This window comes from Calonectris borealis, chromosome 9 (assembly GCF_964195595.1).
Source record: "Calonectris borealis chromosome 9, bCalBor7.hap1.2, whole genome shotgun sequence".
Classification (NCBI taxonomy): Eukaryota; Metazoa; Chordata; class Aves; order Procellariiformes; family Procellariidae; genus Calonectris; species Calonectris borealis.
The window spans coordinates 405,130-425,205 of NC_134320.1; the positions used below are offsets into that span (position 1 = coordinate 405,130).

At 43.9% G+C, this 20,076-nt stretch overlaps 1 protein-coding gene across 6 annotated transcripts; it reads left to right on the forward strand.

Annotated features, from left to right (window-relative positions):
* Positions 1 to 660: 660 nt before the first annotated feature.
* Positions 661 to 18,271, forward strand: PPP1R7 (protein phosphatase 1 regulatory subunit 7). Of its 6 annotated transcripts, none has more exons than XM_075157744.1 (11): positions 661 to 774; positions 1,479 to 1,556; positions 1,724 to 1,846; positions 6,130 to 6,185; positions 7,156 to 7,221; positions 7,829 to 7,959; positions 8,822 to 8,984; positions 12,477 to 12,593; positions 13,572 to 13,676; positions 15,234 to 15,320; positions 17,883 to 18,271. In XM_075157744.1, the coding sequence occupies exons 2-11, from the start codon at positions 1,514 to 1,516 to the stop codon at positions 18,057 to 18,059; spliced, it is 1,068 nt and encodes a 355-aa protein (XP_075013845.1). In that variant the 5' UTR covers positions 661 to 774; positions 1,479 to 1,513; the 3' UTR covers positions 18,060 to 18,271. The 6 variants fall into 6 exon arrangements, with proteins under 6 accessions (XP_075013845.1, XP_075013848.1, XP_075013846.1 ...); XM_075157746.1 differs by having other exon boundaries at positions 669 to 774; positions 17,134 to 18,271; XM_075157747.1 differs by lacking the exon at positions 1,479 to 1,556 and having other exon boundaries at positions 665 to 774; positions 17,134 to 18,271.
* The last annotated feature ends 1,805 nt before the right edge of the window (positions 18,272 to 20,076 follow it).

The window sequence follows — 20,076 nt, forward strand, 5'->3', positions numbered from 1 at the left end:
GCGACTGCAACCCTAGCCCCCCGGCAGTGAGGGCCCGGCCCAGCCGAGCCCGAGCCCGAGCCCGAGCCCGAGCCCGAGCCCGAGCCCCAGCCCCAGCCCCAGCCCCAGCCCCAGCCCCAGCCCCAGCCCCAGCCCCAGCCCCAGCCCCAGCCCCAGCCCCAGCCCCAGCCCCAGCCGGACGGCGGCAGCCACTGCCACCGCTCCTCAGGACGGTTACCACACAACCGGCGGGCGCGAGGAAGTAGGGGGCAGGACTTAGCAGCAGCGTCGCCCAATAAGCGAACGCAATGGGAGAGCGGCACGGAGAGGAGCCAATGGGACGCCGGCGCGGGAAAAGGCAAAACTGATCTGGCGTCAGGGAATTTGGCTCCCTCCGGCCTCTCCTTCCCTCGCCGCTGCCACTACACACGGTGCCCTGCTTCGAGCCGCCGACCTGCCCCCGCTCCGGGGGTGGAAGGCTGCAGGTGGAAGGCCCCTCCGCAGGATGACAGCCATCCTGCGAAGGATTTGTAAGCGGAACGACGAGGCCGGAACTACAACTCCCAGAAGGCCGCGGTGCGCACGCCGGCGCGCATGCGCGCGGGTGGCCGGTGACCAGGGCGCTGCCCCGCCCCCTCGGCGCACCACCTGCAGAGGTGATTGGCTGCGACGCGTCGCCAGCAGTGGGCTCTGATTGGCTGCGACGACGGTTGAGGCGGTTTCCGGAAGGGGGCGGTGGGAGGAGAAGCAATATGGCGGCGGAGAGCGGAGAGGGACCGCAGGAAATGATGGAGGGTGAGAGTCCGCCGGGGGCCGGCACGGCCGCCGCCGCTGAGAGGGTCGAGACGGCCCGCCGCTCGGGCACTGTTGCTCGGCGGGGAGGCTGCCAGCTGCGCGCGGTGGGGCTGTGGGCCCTCCGCGGCCGGGCAGCCCCCGGGTGTCCACCCTGAGGGCGACTGCCCGGGGGGCACGGGGCCCTGGCTGGCCGCCGAGCCGGGGCGGGCCCCCCGAGCCGTAGGGGGCGGGGTGCGTGTTACCTGGGGTATGGCGTGATGCCTTCCCCCTCCCCGGGGGCTCCACGCGGGAGAGGTGGAAAAAGTGGGTTTGTGGAGATGACCGTGACGTAAAAAATGAAGATAATGAGAAAGAAATCCCCTGGCATGGCCTTGCTTTTCCTCAGTCGCCCCGTGAAACAAGAGCAAATACTGAGGGGGGACCGAGGAGGAGCGAGGAGCTTCAGGTCCCCAGGACCAGGGTCGCCACCAGAGTTGTGGCAGGGTAAACGCTGAAGGGATCTCGCAGGTTGTGCTGGGGAGACGGTTGCGTTTATCTGCAGGGATATTTTTTTTTTTGTGCCTTCACTTCTTCGTGTCATTGGTACTATTGTACATGATACTGATTTTTTTCTAAAAGCTTTTAAAATGTAATAGTTCTAATTCCATCTCCGTAATCTTTGGAATTGCACTTCATTGATCTAAGAAATTTCCTTTTTCCTCCAGTCTTCTTCCCAGATTGTTGGTTTTAGGAAGATGTGATGGGAGGAAAAAGTGCATCCAAAATCAAAGTAGAAACAAGGGGTAAGAGGCCTTTTATTTAAGACTAAACCTTTCATTTAGTTAACTTAGGATATCTACTAACTGCATAGTGGTATATGTGAATCCCGCTAATTATATCTGCTTGCTACTTCTCCCCCGCACCCCACTGCTGAAAGTAGCCTAATTGTGCTATTATGTATTTTACACAGTTGATAAGCGGATTGAATCAGAGGAGTCGGGAGATGAAGAAGGCAAGAAGCAAGCAGTTCGCTTAGTAACAGACCTCAGTCAACAGAGCCTGAGAGACGAGCAGAATGGCGAGAACTCTGCAGGTACCTTGCCAACCTAAATGGTCGCGTTAGGCAGTGTGGTCTTACCAGTGTGTACAGTAGTGTACGTGTGTCAGTCCTTTGTGTTTCTTGCGGCTATGTGATGGTTGTATCAATGTTAGTTAACGACGTGAATCTGCCCTAGAGCAATCTTCTTTAAAAAACAAATAAATGATAGTGTTATCACTGCTAAAATAAAGCTACCTTCTTTTTATGGAACCACTGATACTAGACCCTTGTTTTTTTCTTATTTATTTATCCATCCACATTTCTCTTTGAAATCTTTAATATCGAAATGCAAAACACCTTTATTCATACTTTTTTTGTGGAAACATAGTAACTTTCTGTGGAAAGATGCTGGAAACATTCATTAGAAATAAACATAAACAGCTTTTCATAATTCTGCTTTAGTGTGTGTAGTTTTTTACCTAAAGAGTTGCCAGATTCCTTTGGAAGGCAAAACTGACTATTTCTAGGTAGATTGAAGGAAGCTGTCAATTTTAATTTTTTTTAATTTTAAAATTTGAAGACATATCAAAATGATATCTGTTTGAATCCTCTTGACTTTAAACTTTTGCTACTGTTTTTACTGTTTGTGTTAGAACATTGGGTAGAAATGTTGACAGACTTTTTTAAGCCTGTGTGTGTTTGATGGAAGGGTTTGCTTTTCAGTAGCTTGCATAGAATTTGTCAGAGCAGATCCATTTCTGAAGACCCTGTATGGCAGTATTATCTGGGCTTTTGGTGCCAGCTAACAATCTGAGATGTTGATAGAGATGTTTATGTGATTATTATTGGTCTGGAAGTGGAAGTGAAATAATACAGCAAATTTTCTGCAGCAAATTGTAATCCTTTTTGACTGTGCATCTACTGCAGATCCCTCCTAATCTTAACATTGTCCGTTAGAATTTGCAAAAGTATTTTCCAAACTAGAAAATTATTGTGAGAATTTTAAATCTCAGCTCCTAACTATAAGTGAACTCTATCTAGGTATAATTCATATTATTGACTGTAAAAAACCCTCTATATATTAATTAAAAAATGCTGTGGTGATGTCTGTAAAAGTGTGAGAGCATGCCTCACAAATTGTGTATCCCAAGGACTATCTGATCAATACAACCATGCAGATCAGTCAGTCACAGTTTTCCTTTGCGTGCCTGTAATATTGAGTGTTTGTTCAGTTGATGTGATTTAGCTGTGCATTTGAGGTTATATTTTGTATGTTGTTCCCCTGAGAATTCTATTAGAGAAAATACTTCAAGTGATGTACTTTTATTGCAATGAAAGCAAGAAAAGCACATTCAGATCTGGTGGCTGAATTACATTGGATACAATTTAATGTAATGGCTGTATTGTTACTTCTTCTTCTTCCAAACTGTTAGGATTCAGAAAACTTCTACTAGGGCAGAAACCAAGCAGAGGAATAATTTTGGAACATTTGAGTTAGTTTCCGCAGCTCTGAGTTTTCCAGCTTTGAGTTTCTCAGCTGAAAGGAAAATGAAGAATTTTCCACATTTTTCACAGAAGATCATAAATAGAAAGAGCTCAAGCAGCTGAAATTTCAAATTTATCATTTAGCTAATTCTCTGAGGAATAGCGCCTCTGTTTAGAAAGCTTATAACTTAGCTATTTATAATATTTTTCATGCATATGCAGTTGAAAAACGTAGTTAGGCTTTTAGTTGCTTTAAATGCTTGCGGTACTGCGAACTTATGTAACTCAGTAGCTACTGTTCCGTACTGCGGAATTTGGGTTTCCTGAATGTTGTATTTTTTTCCTACATCTGCAAAGCTGTGTAGCTCGCAGGCATGGGTTACACAAAAATTCGCTGAAGTAACTTCACTACGGGAGCAATGTTTTTTCCCCTTGAGAAACCTGCTGCATTAAAAATTGTGGACTAAAGCGCTGTTTGCATACTTACTGCATGCAAGTGAAATTGCAGTTCTGTTTGTAAAGCGATTGTAGAAGGGTCAGTTTAGGGTGTTTTATGTCCACTTGGTTCATAAATAAAATCTTGATTGACAATTGATAGGACTGTAAATTTGCTAGAACCATTTTTGTTTCTCTTCTTTGAGAGAAAATGTAGTTTAACATTCTCGTACCAATACTGATTTATCAGTGTTAGCAGTATACATATCTCACTCAGACAGCTGTATGGCGAGTGTTTTATACACAGTACATAAACTTTGAGAGTTGACCTTATTACATAAATGCTAGTGCCTCTGTGTTTAGTTTTAAATTGCTTTTATTTCAGTGAATTCGATACACGTATCCTGTGTGATTTGGTTTTGTACCTTTGGACTTGTGTGCTGTTTTCCCCACGCTGACTCTGTCAGGACTGGTCACTCAAAGCCGTATGGCAAAAATACAAGGAGGGGATGTTTTTGTATTGATGAAGTTCCTTCACTCTGAGCTGCCCTTTGACAGATCCCAGAACAGCGTATTTAACACGTTGCCAAAACCAAATGTGTATAATGAGTGCTGTGATGAAACACGTAATTTTATATTGAAGCCTGCCAGCCAAACAAGGTCGAAGGATATTTTTTTTTTTTTTACTTAAATTGAGTGCACGACTGACTTTAAAGTCTCAAAAGGAGAAGTTCCTTCACCATGAGCTTTCTGCTAGTACAACTTAATACAAGGGGAATAGTTTGGGCTTTTATGTGATATTTCAAATAATTGTTGTTCCAAACTTGGGCTGCGTTTCTGTTGGCTGTAAATTCAGCTAGGGGGCTTGTTTGGCTTGGAACGCTTTGTGCTGGCAGCCCTTTGCACCCTAGAAGTAGGTCAAAGAGATGTAACCTTGGTAGCAGCAGGGTAGGGTATCGCACTCCCCTGCTGAAGTGCATAGTTCCTGATCTGGAAGAAAAATAAGAAAATTCAAGTGTTGCCCACTGCTAAAATGCTGACAGGCATATGTATGCATGTCAGTTTTGGTGGCATTTCTATACCGCCATCCAATGTCACCAAGCCTACCACTTCATATCACCAAAATATACTTTATGCTCCCTGCTAATTTATGCTATAAAGAATATTAAAAGATGAGGGGCGGGGGATTGCTTTTCAGTCTTAACTTCCGTGAGTCAGTTCAGTTAGTGCTCTTTCCGTTTGAGTGCCCAGGCAAGAGCAGTAACCCAATTACAGCAAGGTAAGTGATGGAGTGTGGAGCTGTCAAAACCTTGGAGTTTGATGGCAGTATTAAAAATCGTCATGCTTGTACTGTTCATCCTTACAATACTACTTACAATGCCAAGCATCAGTAGGAAGAACACGTGTTGAGTATAGGGAACATTTGGCATTTACAAGGATGTTGTAACCATTCTGGGCTTTAAAAATAGTCATTAATTCTGGGTTAAGGGAAAGAGCTTGCATACAGTAATGCAGGAGTTAGTGCAAAGCCTTTGGGATTTGACTGTAATTAAAGTTCCTTGTTTTTTTGGTAGTACATACAAAAGCTACACAGATGAAGTGGAAAGGGGTTGTGTGTTGTATGTCTGTTTTGCAAAGTCGAATTAGACTTTCTTTGGAAATTGATGCAACCAGCACACTATCTTCAACAAATGGAATTGGGCATGAATTATTCAGTGTGAGTTTATCCAGTAAACTCTGCTCCCTCTTGTGCTGTGATAGAAGCACAGCAAATGTTGGGCTGTCTTCCAGAGCTATAAAGGCATTTCCCAAGAAAATGTATGCAGTGTGATACATAATGTTTTCTAGCATATTAGTGAGTTCAGTCAAACAAAAGAAGGGAGATCCATGCAGAAGTGTGCACAACATTGACATAAACTGGCAGTATTTATGAAAGAAAAGCTGAAGGGTGGGATTGCTGAGATGCTTGGTCATGCCTGGCACTATCACTAGACAGTTTCGGTTCCTTCTTGGCAACGTTGTATTAGGTTGTCGGAGGAGCATAGACTCTTTGGATGGTGTATCTTCAGAGGGATGATGGCCCTAAGTGTAAAGAAAAGGAATCCGGCCCAGATCAGTCTTAAGCCAGCATTACTCAGCAGCCACACAGGCAGGCTGGAGAAGGTGCTGTTCTTTCTGTCTGTTGCATCTAGGCATGAAATTCTGTTCTTAAGAGGTTTTTTCCACAACTAGCTGTCACAATGAAAGCCAAATAGGTGAAGTGTGTTTTTAATGCAGCAGAATATCTGAACTGTGCCTCTCGTGTTTCTTCTTCTGAGGAGCATTTGCTCCCTTTGTCTCTCTGGATGTTAGCCATTGTTATCTTGCCTTTAGCTATCAGGTAGCAGAAGTTTATAACGTATTTGCTTCTCCTGCAGGAGAAGCAGAGACACCAGTGGACATGGAGACAATTAGCCTGGACCCAGAAGCTGAGGTAAAGGCAGATTTTTGTCCTTACGGGCATTGTACAGCGGGAAGAAAAGGTAGGCAAGCAAGTATTGAAACCTGGTTAAAAGATCTAATTCTTCTGAAGGTGCTGGCTATCATGATCTTCCCCAGAAGTGATTCAGAGGCTTTAGGCTAGAAGTAGAGGTGTTTATTCTTGATCAGTAGCTGAAATATTTTGTTAGTAATTTAGAATTTTAAATTAAGCATGGAGGCACTGAAAGTGGGGCTATGCTGCAAGCATTATTGATGGGCTACGAGCTTTTGTGAGAATATCTTTAATGAAGTGATTGCTGCTCTCAGACCCATGATTTGTAACAGGCGCAGCTACTTAACTGGCCTTGTGCCTTGGCATCGGCAGCCTCAGGAGCCTGTTAGCTGCAGAGCTTTTGAGCTTGGGTGGTGAAGTGCTCTATTTCTCTTTGACTGACTGACCTGCAAAACTAGAACAGCTGGGGCTGGACAGCTGTTGTGAAGTGCATCAGCTGATTGCCAGTGCAGAGTTAATGTTCACAGAACCCCCAGATTATTTGAACTATCAGTGGTTCCTGTTCATCTGAGGCCTGGAACTGGAAATAGCAAGGTGTGTTCCAGTTAAGCAAAGTGGATGAGAGAGTTTTCTTCAAGACTTTATTCGTGCTAGACAGCAGAATTTGTCTGTCTTAGTAAATTCAGAATTTACTGCAGAAGATTTCTAATTTTGGCGAAATAATGCTCAGACTCAGAAAAAGGCTGTTGCCTTTTTGCAGATACTGGGTTTGCAGTTGAGAAGCTTAGGCCATACGCTTCACCTGTGGTGGTAAAATCTTGTGCCAAACCCAATTTTCACAAGCTCTTTGAAGGGAAGTTTTAATGAGCTACACATTTGTGAGACTATAGTTTTCCTTAGAACAAAGTAGCAGGTTGGTCTTTGAAGAGTGTTTTGAAACAACTGCTGAATCCCTCCATTTCTCTTTCAGGATGTTGACTTGAATCACTTCCGAATTGGGAAGATTGAAGGATTTGAGGTGCTCAAGAAAGTGAAGGTAACAGTCCTAAGGAATAGAGAATGCCTCTTGGAGCTGGAGATTTTGTATGTCTCTAACGGAGATTTTGCATGTCTAACCTATAAGAGGACAGTGTTTACCCATTTGTCAAGGAGTTATAAAAATCCTGGGGTTTTGCAAGTTGGTTCTGGAAGTGGATGAGAGACAACACATCAGGGCTCATCCCAAAAGATAGATTCAGTACTGCACAGCAGGCTTGACATAGAATAATGTAGATTGGAAAGGACCTCTGGAGGACTGTAGTAAACCCCTGCTCAAAGCAGGTCTGGTTAGAACATGTTGATTAAGGCCTTCTCCAGTCAAGCTCTTTGAGTATTTCCAAGGATGGAGATTACATAGCCTCTCTGGGCTACTGTTCTAGTGTCCGACCATCTTTGTGGTAAAAAGATTTCCTTCTGTAGAGTTGGAATAAAACAAGAAAAGATGCTATTAAAAAAAACCCCAAAAAACCTAAACAAACAAACAAAAAACCCTAACAAAACCCAATAGGAAAAAAACCCCATTGTATGTGTATGCCAAAAGGCATTACATGCTGTCATTCATATCCATTTTCCTGTTTCTTTTTAAACTTTTTCCCAACTATTAGACTCTATGTCTCCGTCAGAATTTGATTAAGCGCGTTGAGAACCTGGAGCAATTGCAGACCTTGCGGGAACTGGATCTTTATGACAATCAAATTCGGAAGATCGAGAACTTGGAGTCTCTGGTGGAACTTGAGTGAGTCCATGGGAATCACCAGGATTAGGTTGAGGGTGGTTTGCCACTCACCGAGTTACTCATGCTGTACTTATTCCAGAATTTATCACCCAGGCTTTTCTCATGATTCATTTGGGTGCTCTGTGAAAGATAATGTCTGTTGGTATTTAACCTGTGCAGTAAACTAGCTTCATTATCCTGAAGCTCACCAGGGACAGGCAGCTGGAGATGAAACGTCTGCTGTATAAGGCAACAGGAATGATAGGTGGTTGCAGCTTCTATGCAGGTGTGGAAGCACTCAGGCACCCCTTGCTCTTGGCAGCGAGAGCTCCATATAACAGGTTTTTATTCCTGCAGAAAATGACAAGAGATTTCAGGTGAATTAGGACTCTTTTGGGGGGTTTAGGGAAGGAGTAGCGTTCTTCCCAGTTTCTGGCACTTGTCTGCGATCGCTCTGGAGATACATTACAAAACTGTTCCCACTGGGTCGAGGAGGACTAACCTAATTCCCACAGTCATAACTGCTTCATGCGTATGGGAGGCCTTGACATTGTCCTGTCAGAGGCAGATCTTGTAGGCGTGTTCCTCTCCCAAGGAATATGCAGTCCTGAAGATTGGCTTCCTCCCACAGTGGGAGCTCCAGGGCTGGGCAAAACGACTACTGTCTTCTGCATGCGACAGATTTTTTTTTTTCTCTATTTTTCCTTCACACACTATAGGAGTATTTCGAAAGTTATATTTGTTGTCATTTCTGATAAATGACACTGATGACTCTAGCTTCAAGACTTAGAAAAGTGCTTGATCTCTGCAGACAGTGAGGTTCCCCTTCCAGAATCATCCACGCCTCATGGACTGAAGAGACCTTTGTTTTGTTTTACCTCAGGATCCTGGACATCTCCTTTAACGTTCTGCGACACATTGAAGGACTAGATCGGCTTACCCAACTTAAAAAACTCTTCCTTGTCAACAACAAAATCAGCAAAATTGAGAATTTGAGCAACTTGCAGATGCTACAGATGTTAGAGTTGGGATCCAATCGAATTCGGGTAGGCTTGCTCTACAAGGTGTTAGCTGGAGAGTTTTGAGCTCCTTGGCTTGCGATTAGCCTTTTCTGAAAGTGCACTTCATTGACTTTTACTTGCAGTTTTGTTTTTATTGTTCCAGTCATTTAATGTGTAATTGCTTATTGCTGTGCATGCTGGATCCTTTAATTACGTATGCATGTAGTGCCTGGCTACTAAATTACTATTTATGAATTTCTCTTTAGTGAACTCATGCATCCCCTGTGTGTTGCCTTTTGCAGATGATGGTTTCCTCCTGACAGAGAGCCAAGCCTATCAAAACTAGCAATTATTGTTTTCTTTTACCTTCCTAGAGACTGGCGCTGTGTTGATAAAACCTACTGAACGCAAATTTAATTCTGGTTTGACTTGTGTGTGTAATTGATAACCTACTACGTCAGTCAGTCTCACTCAGGAGAAAGATTTTCTTGAGGCTTTGCTCTGAAATGCCTCAAAAACCTGATACTGTACTGCTAATTACTTTTTTTTTATTGTGCAGTTTGTGACCTTTTCAATTTAGGTGATTTAAAATCTGTGCCACTTAAAGGAAAGCAGTTCTGAGTAGTCTCTCCTGTCCTTAAGGTATGCTTTTCTGCATTTTGCCCAGTTTGTAAGAGAACCGGTGAAACAGATGACACAAAAGACTTGCAATGTGCAAAGTAAACTATTAATTTTTTAGGAGCTTTTTCAATTATATGCACTTTAGAAAATACTTTTAACAGATGAGTGCATTCCAATCTGAAAGTTGTCTAAGTTGGCGCTCCCCATTTACAATCTCTGAAAAATTACTTGTTATGCTGAAAGAGCAAATTAGGAAAGGAACTGTTTGTCCTCTGTATTTCAAGCCTTGTGGAAGCACACTTCTCTTTCTAGAAAAGAAGGAAACTTCAGCTATTATAAACAGCCTTTTAAGGCAGAAATGTGTGCTGCTTTTATGAACTGGAAAAATTTTATTTTGCTCCTAAAGCTAAACTGGACTGAATTCTTTTCCATCCAAACGAATTTCTACTTTGGAAATTAAATTACTTAGGGGAATAAATCGAGAGTATGAGAACATCTCCAGATCAGATGCGTGATTAGGAACCTTAGAGTTTGCATAGGTTGGGGGAATGTGGGTTAGAGAGAGATGCACTTTTCTTTATTCAGAAACATAACAGGCAAAGCACACTGATCCTTACATTTCAAAGGCTGGGTTAAGCAAAACTGTACTGTATTCCATATCTAAGCATCATTACCTTGTGCAAAAAAAAAAAAAAAATCTAGATACATTTCTGTCACCAATGTTGTCAAGCCAAAGAATACCTTTTAAACAATGAGTTTAGATTTATTTTATATGTGTTTTCTCGGTGTTGAGCCTGAGCATATTAACAAAACAAAACAACCAAAAAACCCAAATTTATCACTGTATGTGTAACATAAGCTTCTTAAATTATGTTATTTTTAGCGTTTTTTCTGTTTATCTGTTAATTCTATTCTGGCTTCTTCAAAAGGCGCTGCTCTATGCTTCTAGTTGCTTTACTGGCGTGAGAAACCTGTGCCTAGGCTAGGCATGAAGAATAACATCTCATGTTATTTGGGGGCAGCTAGAACTCTTTTAATAGTTTTCTGTTGGTAGGGTGGCCTGGCTATGTGCTTTACAGGTGGGCATATCCGTAACTCTTTAGGGTAAAAGCCTGTGGACTGGCTGTTCAGGCAGTGTTCTTGGCTCTGAGGTGCCCGATATACTCATCCCCTGTGCTTTAAGGCTTCTACAGTAATGCTGTCTCAGTCATTTTGCACACTAACCTTTTGGAGTGCACTTACCCTGAAGTCCGTCCTGACTTACAAAGTATTTGTAGTCCTGTCCCTTTTGTATGGATGGTGGGGAAGCAGAACTTTAGGCTTGAGCTGATGCGTTTTCATGCTTTTTTTCCCAAAGTTGGACTGAGGCAACTATAAGGCGAGCACTTCTTTGTTTTTCCTTAGGTTTTTTCCCCTCATGTCCATCTGTTTCATACTCTCACTTAAGTATGGCTTTTTTATAGCTTTAAGTAGCTTGTTTTTTTCCTGACTATTTCTGCTCAGTATCCTCAGAGTCACAAGTATTTCCTCCTCAGGGCTGGGGGGAGTTACCAATGAGTAACAAATCTATCATTTTCTTGCAAGGTCAAAACAGGGGTAAGTCCACAGGCTGGAAGGAGGGTGAAGGAGCAGATAAACACCTTACGTTGAATCTGTTGGCAACTGTGGGATAGAGGTTGAAAAGCTTCTTTCCTTTCTGGAGCGTATCTGTAGGAAGTTCATAGTGTGTGCGTTTGTGTCCATCTTCCTCTTCCTTCCTTTATACATGCACAGGTAAATGTGCGCACACACACACGCACAGAGTAATCTAAGTGGTGCTAGGACTCAGTGGCCTGTCTCACTAGCACTACTAGTTTCTGAAACTCTGCCGGGGTGTGGAAGAGCTGAGTTGTCACAAGTTACTTGAGCACAGATGCACAGCTATATGTGTATCTATGTCCATATTACTGTTCTTCTGTGAGCTGAAGTCTGTTTAGAATTCTTGTCTCTCTTAACAGCACCTTTTTTTGAATTAAGAGACTTTCCTGTGCAAGAAAAACATTATGGTTTTGTTCCTTCTGTTTACAGGAGCCTTTTCTAAGCCTTTTCTTGCCCTTTTTTCTCTCTTCTGTTTGTGCTTTCTGGTGCCCCTTCCTTTGTAAATAAAGAGTATGGTTGTTCTTGATGCCTCACAGAGATCCTTATTTTCTCCCACTGGAGGCTGAGCTCAGGACTTAAACTGGTATAGTGTATATGTTCTGCCAGTAGCATGTATATTTAAAACATGTACATCACTTAAGTTGGTATGTGTATGTTCTGCCAGTAGCATGGATATATAGCCAGTAGTTAAATATATTAACACATACATTCATGAGACAGTTAATGCTTATGACAGAGAAACTGTTGCGCAGAGAAGCTAAATAGCTTGCCTCTGACTGTGTTGTGCAATCACAGATGGTCAGGACAAAATTTGCAAATCGTATTTTCTTCTCCCAGGCTCTCTTTCCATTCACTAGTGATAGATTGTTTTTGCTTCACAAATGAGTATCTCCTGCCCTGGATATACCTCATGGCCCAGGGAATGTCATTTTCAGTGCTCCCTGAGCCTTTTCATTCTCTGCTCTTGCTGCCTGGATAGTGGAGGCAACAGCCGGGACGAAGTGATGTGATCCTTGCTGAAGATCAGTGAATAGTAGTGCCACAAGCCAGCTGTCACACGGGCTGAAGTTCACTGTCACTGCACAAAGTCCTGCACTTACTCTGCTCTTGGGTCACAAGGGAGGCCCTACCTTGTGCGCGCTTTGTGTTGTGGAATTGGCAGGCTTGTGTTTCTCAGCAGTGCAGCTCCATGGGTCAAGGCTGCAAAATGCCAACCACATCTACAGGTTGGAGTTTTGCATCACAGCAATCACACTGTCTCCTTTGGTCATTTTGCAGGCAATTGAAAACATCGACGCCTTGGCTAATCTTGACAGTCTGTTCCTTGGAAAGAATAAAATCACCAAGCTCCAGAACTTGGATGCGCTGACAAACTTGACTGTACTCAGTATACAGGTATTGATCCTACTTTGTACCTTACGTTTTGAACAGCCTTGGTTACGTGAACCACCTTGTAATTTGTGATAAGCTCTTCTGAATCACCAGTGGTGTTTGAGTCAAATTCCTGTACTGGAAGAAAGTGTGATATTCTCTGTGCTGTCTTTTCTCATCCTTTCATACTAAATGAGATTGACAGACTGATAAAATGATAAAACAAATGTTTGATTTTTATGGAAGAGAGAACAGGAAATGAATGTTATCCCCCATTCCCTTCCTGAAATACTGTTTCCTAATATATTACAGTAACATCAAATGAGTTACACCAGAGAAGTCATTATAATGGCAGTGGGCTCAGCGTCACTACCTTCTTCCTGAAGAGGGAAGAAATGCGAACAAGCCTGTGCTAGGTGAAATCTGTCCTTAATGAGCTTAGGGAAAGTTTCCTCCTTTTTAAGAGGTGGAATAAAAGATACTCAACTAATTTCTTTCATTGAGTCTCCTTCTCATCCATGTGACAATGCTAGTGCATTCTAATACCTCTTACAGCTGTTGGTAAGAAAGTCATACTCGCTACATGTTGTAGTACCTGTATGCATCATTATTCTATAGGACATACAGAATTATGTACAGTAGAGTGTATTGGGATTCAAGTGTTGTAACTTCCCTTCTGACCATTCCATTGAAAAAACTTAACGAAATGAATGCTATTAATGTGTAGGCCTGTTGTTTCCAAAGACACCAAGTGGAAAACTTTCAGGCTACAACTTCTGATGGGAAGGTCAGAGTCTGATTCTTCTAAACTTTGACTCCCATGGAACTTCCTTGTGCATCGGTGGTGTAGAGATCAAACGAGCTGAGCTCGTGGGATCAGTGTGGACCCAAGCAGACTGTTTACCCTTCCCATCCATACTTCAGAGAAATGCTTTTTTCTCCAATGACTCACTTGGGTTCTGGTTTATTTAGAGTGGACTTAAACCTCTGTTACACTTTCAGAATAACCGTCTGACCAAGATTGAGGGACTGCAGAGCTTGGTGAATTTGCGCGAATTGTACCTCAGTCACAATGGCATTGAAGTCATCGAGGGACTGGAGAACAATGTGAGCAGGCTCTTGCCAAATCTATGACAGAATTGTTGCCTTAAGCTGTTCCCGTTAGTGGCTGTGCTTTCCTGGAAGTTTTTGTTCCTCAGCTTCCCCAGTTACATGTGGGGTCCTGAGTCTCTTGAAAAGACCACAAAGATCCAAGTATTAGTTATGTTAAAATATCTTGCATGGGTGAAGCTCTTCCAGATCCTCAAGAGTAGAATTGTTTTCATGACCTGGGGAAAGGAAGAACAAGATGTGGTTAATGCAGCAGCCTGGCTGATCTTCAGCAATGGAGAGACTGATGGCTGCAGCTGGCTGTCTCTGCTGCAGCCTTTCAGACAGCAGTTTGTAGGTAGCGATGAGTTCTTACCAGCAGGACAGCAACTGGAGCTGGGTGTAGAGAGGCAAGCCATGGCGTGTGGCTTGCCTTCATGTCAGTATACGTTTCTAGATTTCTGGATAGGATTGATTTCACAGAAGCCTGTAACATTTTCATTCTCGCCCAACAGTAGGTGGCATTGTCAGAGAGCAGAGACGATCTGGAACTTAGTTGGCTGTGTGCAAGGCAGGAAATAAACTGCTCCCTTTTTCTAAAACTCTTTGAGTTTCGTGCTGCAAAAAGTTTGTTCAATTCTGCTGCTCGAGAGGATGCTTATGATCTGATTTTTAATGGATTCCTCTTAGTTTACTGTGAGGAAAGCTCACTTTTTAGGAGCCCTTGGCTGGCAACTGCTAGCCAGCCAGTGATTGCTTTCATTTTTGTCACGTGGCTTCTGGGAGGTCAGTAACCCAGTGTTGTGGTTTAACCCCAGCCAGCAATTAAGCACCACACAGCGGCTTGCTCACTCCCCCCCTCCCAGTGGGATGGAGGAGAGAATCAGAAGAGTAAAAGTGAGAACACTTACGGGTTGAGATAAGAACAGTTTAATAATTGAAATAAAATATAATAATAATTTTAAAAATTGTAATGAAAAGGAAGATAACAAAAAGAGAGAGAAATAAAACCTAAGACAGACAAGTGATGCAAATGAAAAACAATTGCTCACCACCAACTGACCGATGCTCAGCCTGTCCCTGAGCAGTGGCCCCCCTGGCCAGCTTTCCCCTAGTTTATATACTGAGCATGATGTCACATGGTATGGAATATCCCTTTGGCCAGTTTGGGTCAGCTGACCTGGCCATGCCCCCTCCCAGCTTCTTGTGCACCTCCAGCCTTCTCAGTCAGTAGAGCATAGAAGCTGAAAAGTCCTTGACTTAGCGTAAGCACTACTTAGCAACAACTAAAACATCAGCGTGTTATCAACATTGTTCTCATACTAAATCCAAAACACAGCACTATACCAGCTACTAGGAAGAAAATTAACTCTATCCCAGCCCAAACCAGGACACCCAGCTTAATTAAAAAGAGTCTTCCTTGCTCTATTTAGGCAATGAGAGTTCTTGTGTTGCGTGAAAGCAGCTGGCAATACTGTGTCTTTGCTTCTGAATTTCCAACTCTGGGCCTGAAAAAAGTGAGACAGAGAAGATGAAAGGAAATCCAGTCTAATGTTTTTGTGTTTGCTTGTCTAGAATAAACTCACAATGCTGGACATTGCATCCAACAGAATCAAGAAGATTGAAAATATCAGTCACCTAACAGAGCTGCAGGAATTCTGGGTAAGTGCAGGCTGGAGCTGTTCCCTGAAATGTCTGTACAACGGTGAAAGAAACCCTTCTGATGGGAAGCTGTGGGAGGGTGGTGTACATGTATGTCTTGGGGTAAACTCTTGTTCTGGTGGCCAACTTTAAGATCTTGACGGTCTGCATGGATAGAGTATGATGGTTTCCCCCAAGGAAAGAGTTGAACTTTAAAAATTTTTTTGCAGGGCTTTGCTTAGTGGTAATGAGCCTGTCTCTCCCTAGGAAATAGGCCCTGCCTTCATGCTTGTGATGGTTATGAAACAGCCCTTGCTGTGCCCTATTTTTGCAGATCTCATCTTTCTTTAAGTGAGCATGACAGTGTAATAGGGGAAGCTGATACTGTCTCACCGCTGCACTGTTTAGTGCAGAGTCAACATGTTCATGTCGTTATAAATATGAAGAAAATGAAAACATCTTCTGGTTTACTTCCGTTCCTATGAGGTAGATAACTGTTTAGGGTTGCTTCCATTTCTTTGTGGCACTCTAAATAGCTGAGCCCTTTGTCATTCATATGTCTGGTCAGGAAATATGCAGAGGCACCCCCTCCTGAAACATCAATACCCTGCCATGTGGGAGGGAGCTTTGTACAAATCTGCTCACGTTTGGGGGAAAAAGCAGCAGATGTTCATGAGTTGGTATGTGCTTTAGCTCTTGTACAGTTTCTGGATGTCAAGGCTGAGAATAAGAGCGGTGCTGCTTAATGTCTGTCATTTGGAGTTTGATTATTTAAACTCCTGGGCAGAGGCTGAGATAAAAGGAGTGGAAAGCAGCTGCAAATGAAACCAAGCTAGAGCCTGGAGTAGAGGCTACTTGGACCATTTTCCTCATCTTGCAGCGTGGCTTAGCAGACGGCTAGTGGTGTTATCTGGCTGTGCGTATTCTGTAGGAACTGTAAATAACAGGAGCTGAGAAGCCTGTTTAACATGACGTCTTTTGGGTGGTAGAAATGAGACAGTGTAGTGTGGCTGGCATGGGACCTGTCGTGATCCTTTGCAATTTCCTCCAGTCTTCCTCTTTGCTGTTGCTCTGCTTATAGAAGGCGGCACTGCACAGCTGTTTCCACTTGTTTTACAGAAAGTAAAAGGAAGATCCTAACCTCATTGGACTTCCTTTGCAAAAACACTAGTGCATTTAAAGAGTTCTTTGTCAAGGCAGAGCATTGGCCAAGATCTGTTAGCTGAACTTGGAAAGTGCCCTCCTGGCTTTTTACTGCTTTAACACTGTTGTTTTTTTAAAAAAAGGTTATGTGCTTTTTGATAAAGAGCTGGGCAGAATTTTCTTTGATATGAACAAGTGTTGCATCTACTGATTTATATTTTTTTCACTGACTGTAGAGTTGAAGCCGCATAACAAAGTCCTTTAACACCCTAAGGAAGCAGAATTTCAAATCCTGATACTGTGGGAATCTTCTAACAGTTTCCCAGTACCTCCCCAGCAGAGGGACTGAGACATCCGAAGGTCAAGTGACTTGGCTGAAGTAATGCTGTGATGAGCGGTAGCAGAATGAAAAAGCTAGCGGGTTTTCGTCAGAGTCTTAGTCCAGGGTCTTAACTACAAAGCCATCTTCAGCTGGAACACTGGCAGTCCCAGCGATGAAGCAGTTTTCTTTCACTGAACTAGCTGGAGGGAGGCAGCTGGAGAAAATAGAGCTGCTTATCTGCCACACAGCAAATGATGCACAAAATCTCCAGTTTACCGTGGGTGCCTGATGCGAGGAAGAACTGTTGTTGAGGGTGGCCAGAGCCAATCCATTGATTTTTTTTTTTTTTTATTCTTTTTTTTCTTAAAGGTGGTATTGCTGTAGTAACTGCCTCTGTATCCAAAACCAAAGTGTGGCTGAAGTCTCTAGGTTGGACAGCACATGGCCATCTTACACACTTTGCTTCCTTGCCAGGCAGTTGAAGCGTTCATCCCCTTGCATGGGAATTCCTTCAGTGCCAGCCATGAGGCAGCCCCCATGCTGACAGGAGGAGAGCCTGAATCAGAGAGCTTGGTGCTTTCTCTGGAGTGCGAAGCAGTTTTTGTGGGAAAGTGATGTAAAGGGGAGAGGAATATGTCACTTTTCACATCAGGTTGGGACCTTTTTTAATGTCTCCTGGGAAGTCATGAAGGTAAAGATAGATGTCACAGTGGAAGAAAATGGTGACATAAAGATTTCCAACTCTTAAATAAAGAGTGTATGGGCTGGGACACTGTATAAAGAGGCTGTCTCAGTCTCTTAACGGGTCATTCCCACTGGACCAGTTGGATTGGGTATGCTGTCTGAGGGGTGGAGCATTTGGCCACCCAGGACAGCGTGGGGAAGTTGGAGATGGTTAGCGAGGCCTGGAGTGTGAGGCAGGAAAGCACATCTCAGGTTCCAGGGGCAGAAGGATCAGGTAGACAGGGTCGTCTTATATGCACGTGAAGATGGTACAGCGTTACTGCTGCTGGGCATTAGTAATCCTCCTGAGCGGCATTGGTGTGGCTAGGTTCCTGCTAACCAGGCTGAGCTTGGAAGTATCTGTTTGTGTGAGTGTGCCCATATGTGCTCTGCAGATGAACGATAATCTCGTGGAGAGCTGGAGTGACCTAGATGAGCTGAAAGGAGCGAAGAACTTGGAAACTGTATATCTGGAGCGAAACCCCTTGCAGAAGGATCCCCAGTACCGGCGCAAAATCATGCTGGCCCTCCCAACTGTCAGGCAGATCGATGCCACGTTTGTTCGATTCTGAACCTCCTGCTGCCCTCTCCTGCCCTCCTTGGAGAAATGTCCCAGCTGGGTTTTTTATCCACTTACCACTCCCCAGGTCTTCAGTACACTGACACTCGCAGAGCAAATGGTCAATAAAAAGCACTGAATACCAGATCTTGTGTACAATGCACTCATTGTTTTTGAAATGTTGTTGTTATTATTATTATTATTATTAAATCTTAACACAAGAGACTTCCTTGTGCTTGTGTCTGTTATTTATGTGGGAGGTTTTGGCAGAAAGTGTTTGCAACGGACTGAAGCCACTTGGAGCCACTTGCTGACTTTTGTTGACTCTGTGACACACCTTCAGGTTAGTAACGTCCTTGCAAACATCGCTTTTCCAGATCCAGCCTCAACGGTGGTCTGTAAAAATGTGAAAAGACAGTGATGGTGTTGACATGGGGAAAAATCTGGTAAAGATGCTCATCCAGGTTATCAGGTGCGAGTCAGTGCTAAATACCTGCTTGCAAAACTCTGTCAGGGAAAGGTTAGCCTTTCTGCAGCAGTTTTTGTTTTTTTAAACACAGCTACAAGCTCATTAGAGGATTGAGGACAAGTAGCTTGAGGCATGCAAGCAGTGTGGGGATGTACATGCCTGAAGGAGCTACCAGCCTTCACGGAGCCACTAGTGATGGGGCTTCCATGTTTAAATGTAGTGCTGTAGACCAAGGTGGGAACTGGAAAAGGGGTTAAAAGGAGGTAAGAGGGGCTACGGATTCCACTTGAGGAGGTGAGGGGCCTAGTCCACACTTACAGGTTCTTTATTGGTGGTTGTGGCTTCATTTGCCTCCTGATTTCCCAGGATTTGTCAGAGCAAAGTACAGCAAATGCTGAGGCGCGTCGCTCCTCCTTCCTGGGCTGAAGCCGGGGCCACTTCCAGAATAGGGGAGTGCGGGATGTGACCTGTCACCTGCAGTTCCTCGATGGTCATATTGAACATCTCCACTGCCTGAAGTGAAGCTGACTCGGTGGACATTCTGGTTTTTAGTGAAAATGAGTGGACCTACTCTAGAGGGAGCCATGTCCTTCATCTTACAAATGCTGTCAAGGTCGCTTGGTAGAAGCTCATGATGAAGGCCACCTGCCTGGGACGCCAAGTGCTTGGACTGCAGTTTTGGCAGCGTGAATCTGGAGAGGAGCAAGACATAGCCCTCTATAAAGGGCTTAAACGGGCTTTGTACTGATGTGGGAGGAGACAGCAAGATTGCCGTGGTGTAGTGAAAGCTGCTGCTTGTTTCACTGCTGTACATCTGTCTGTCGTTAGTTATTTGATCTCTGCTGAGTGGCACCTGTCATCTTCAAGCTGTCGTGCCCACTGGAGCAGGCTTTATTTGTGATGGGAGTCCCTAAGCACTTTTGCAAATACAGCCTCTTGCAGTATTTAGGAATTAGTAAGGACTGTTTTGGGGCCCATGTATTCAGCATTGTCTTAGCATCGTCATTTGCTTGTTATTAATACTAAATTAATACAACTGATATTAATATATTAAATATATTAATGCTACTGGTCAGCAAGGTAAGGGTTTGGTGGCACTTTGTTACAGACAGTGCTTGCACGCAGGAAACAACATGAATCGTGTCCTGCTTCCACTAAATAGGGCGATGTGGCATTGCCGTCTCTCTGCACCCGTGTTTGATCTGGGCAATCGAACTTCCTACCTCCAGTGGCTGGAAAACCTCCCTGGAAGCACTTGTCATCTGCCGCTCTGTTTGTCTGAGAGTTGTGTCATCGGTGCGGGGGAACAGCCGCTGCCCGGGGCCGGGCCGGTGTGGGTGGTTCAATGTGTGCTGGCCGGGAGAAGGATGAAGTGAGTGGGTCTGCAGCGGGTGCGGGGGAGGTTTCTGTGCATGCCAGCCCTTAGGAACTTACTGTTCAGTGAACCTGTGAACTATCTGGGAGACATTTCCAACGTGGTCCGTAGTGCTTGCAGAGGAACATAGCAATGAAATGTTCTCCTCGGTTCGTATTTTAAATATGAAAGCTGTTCGAGGGATGT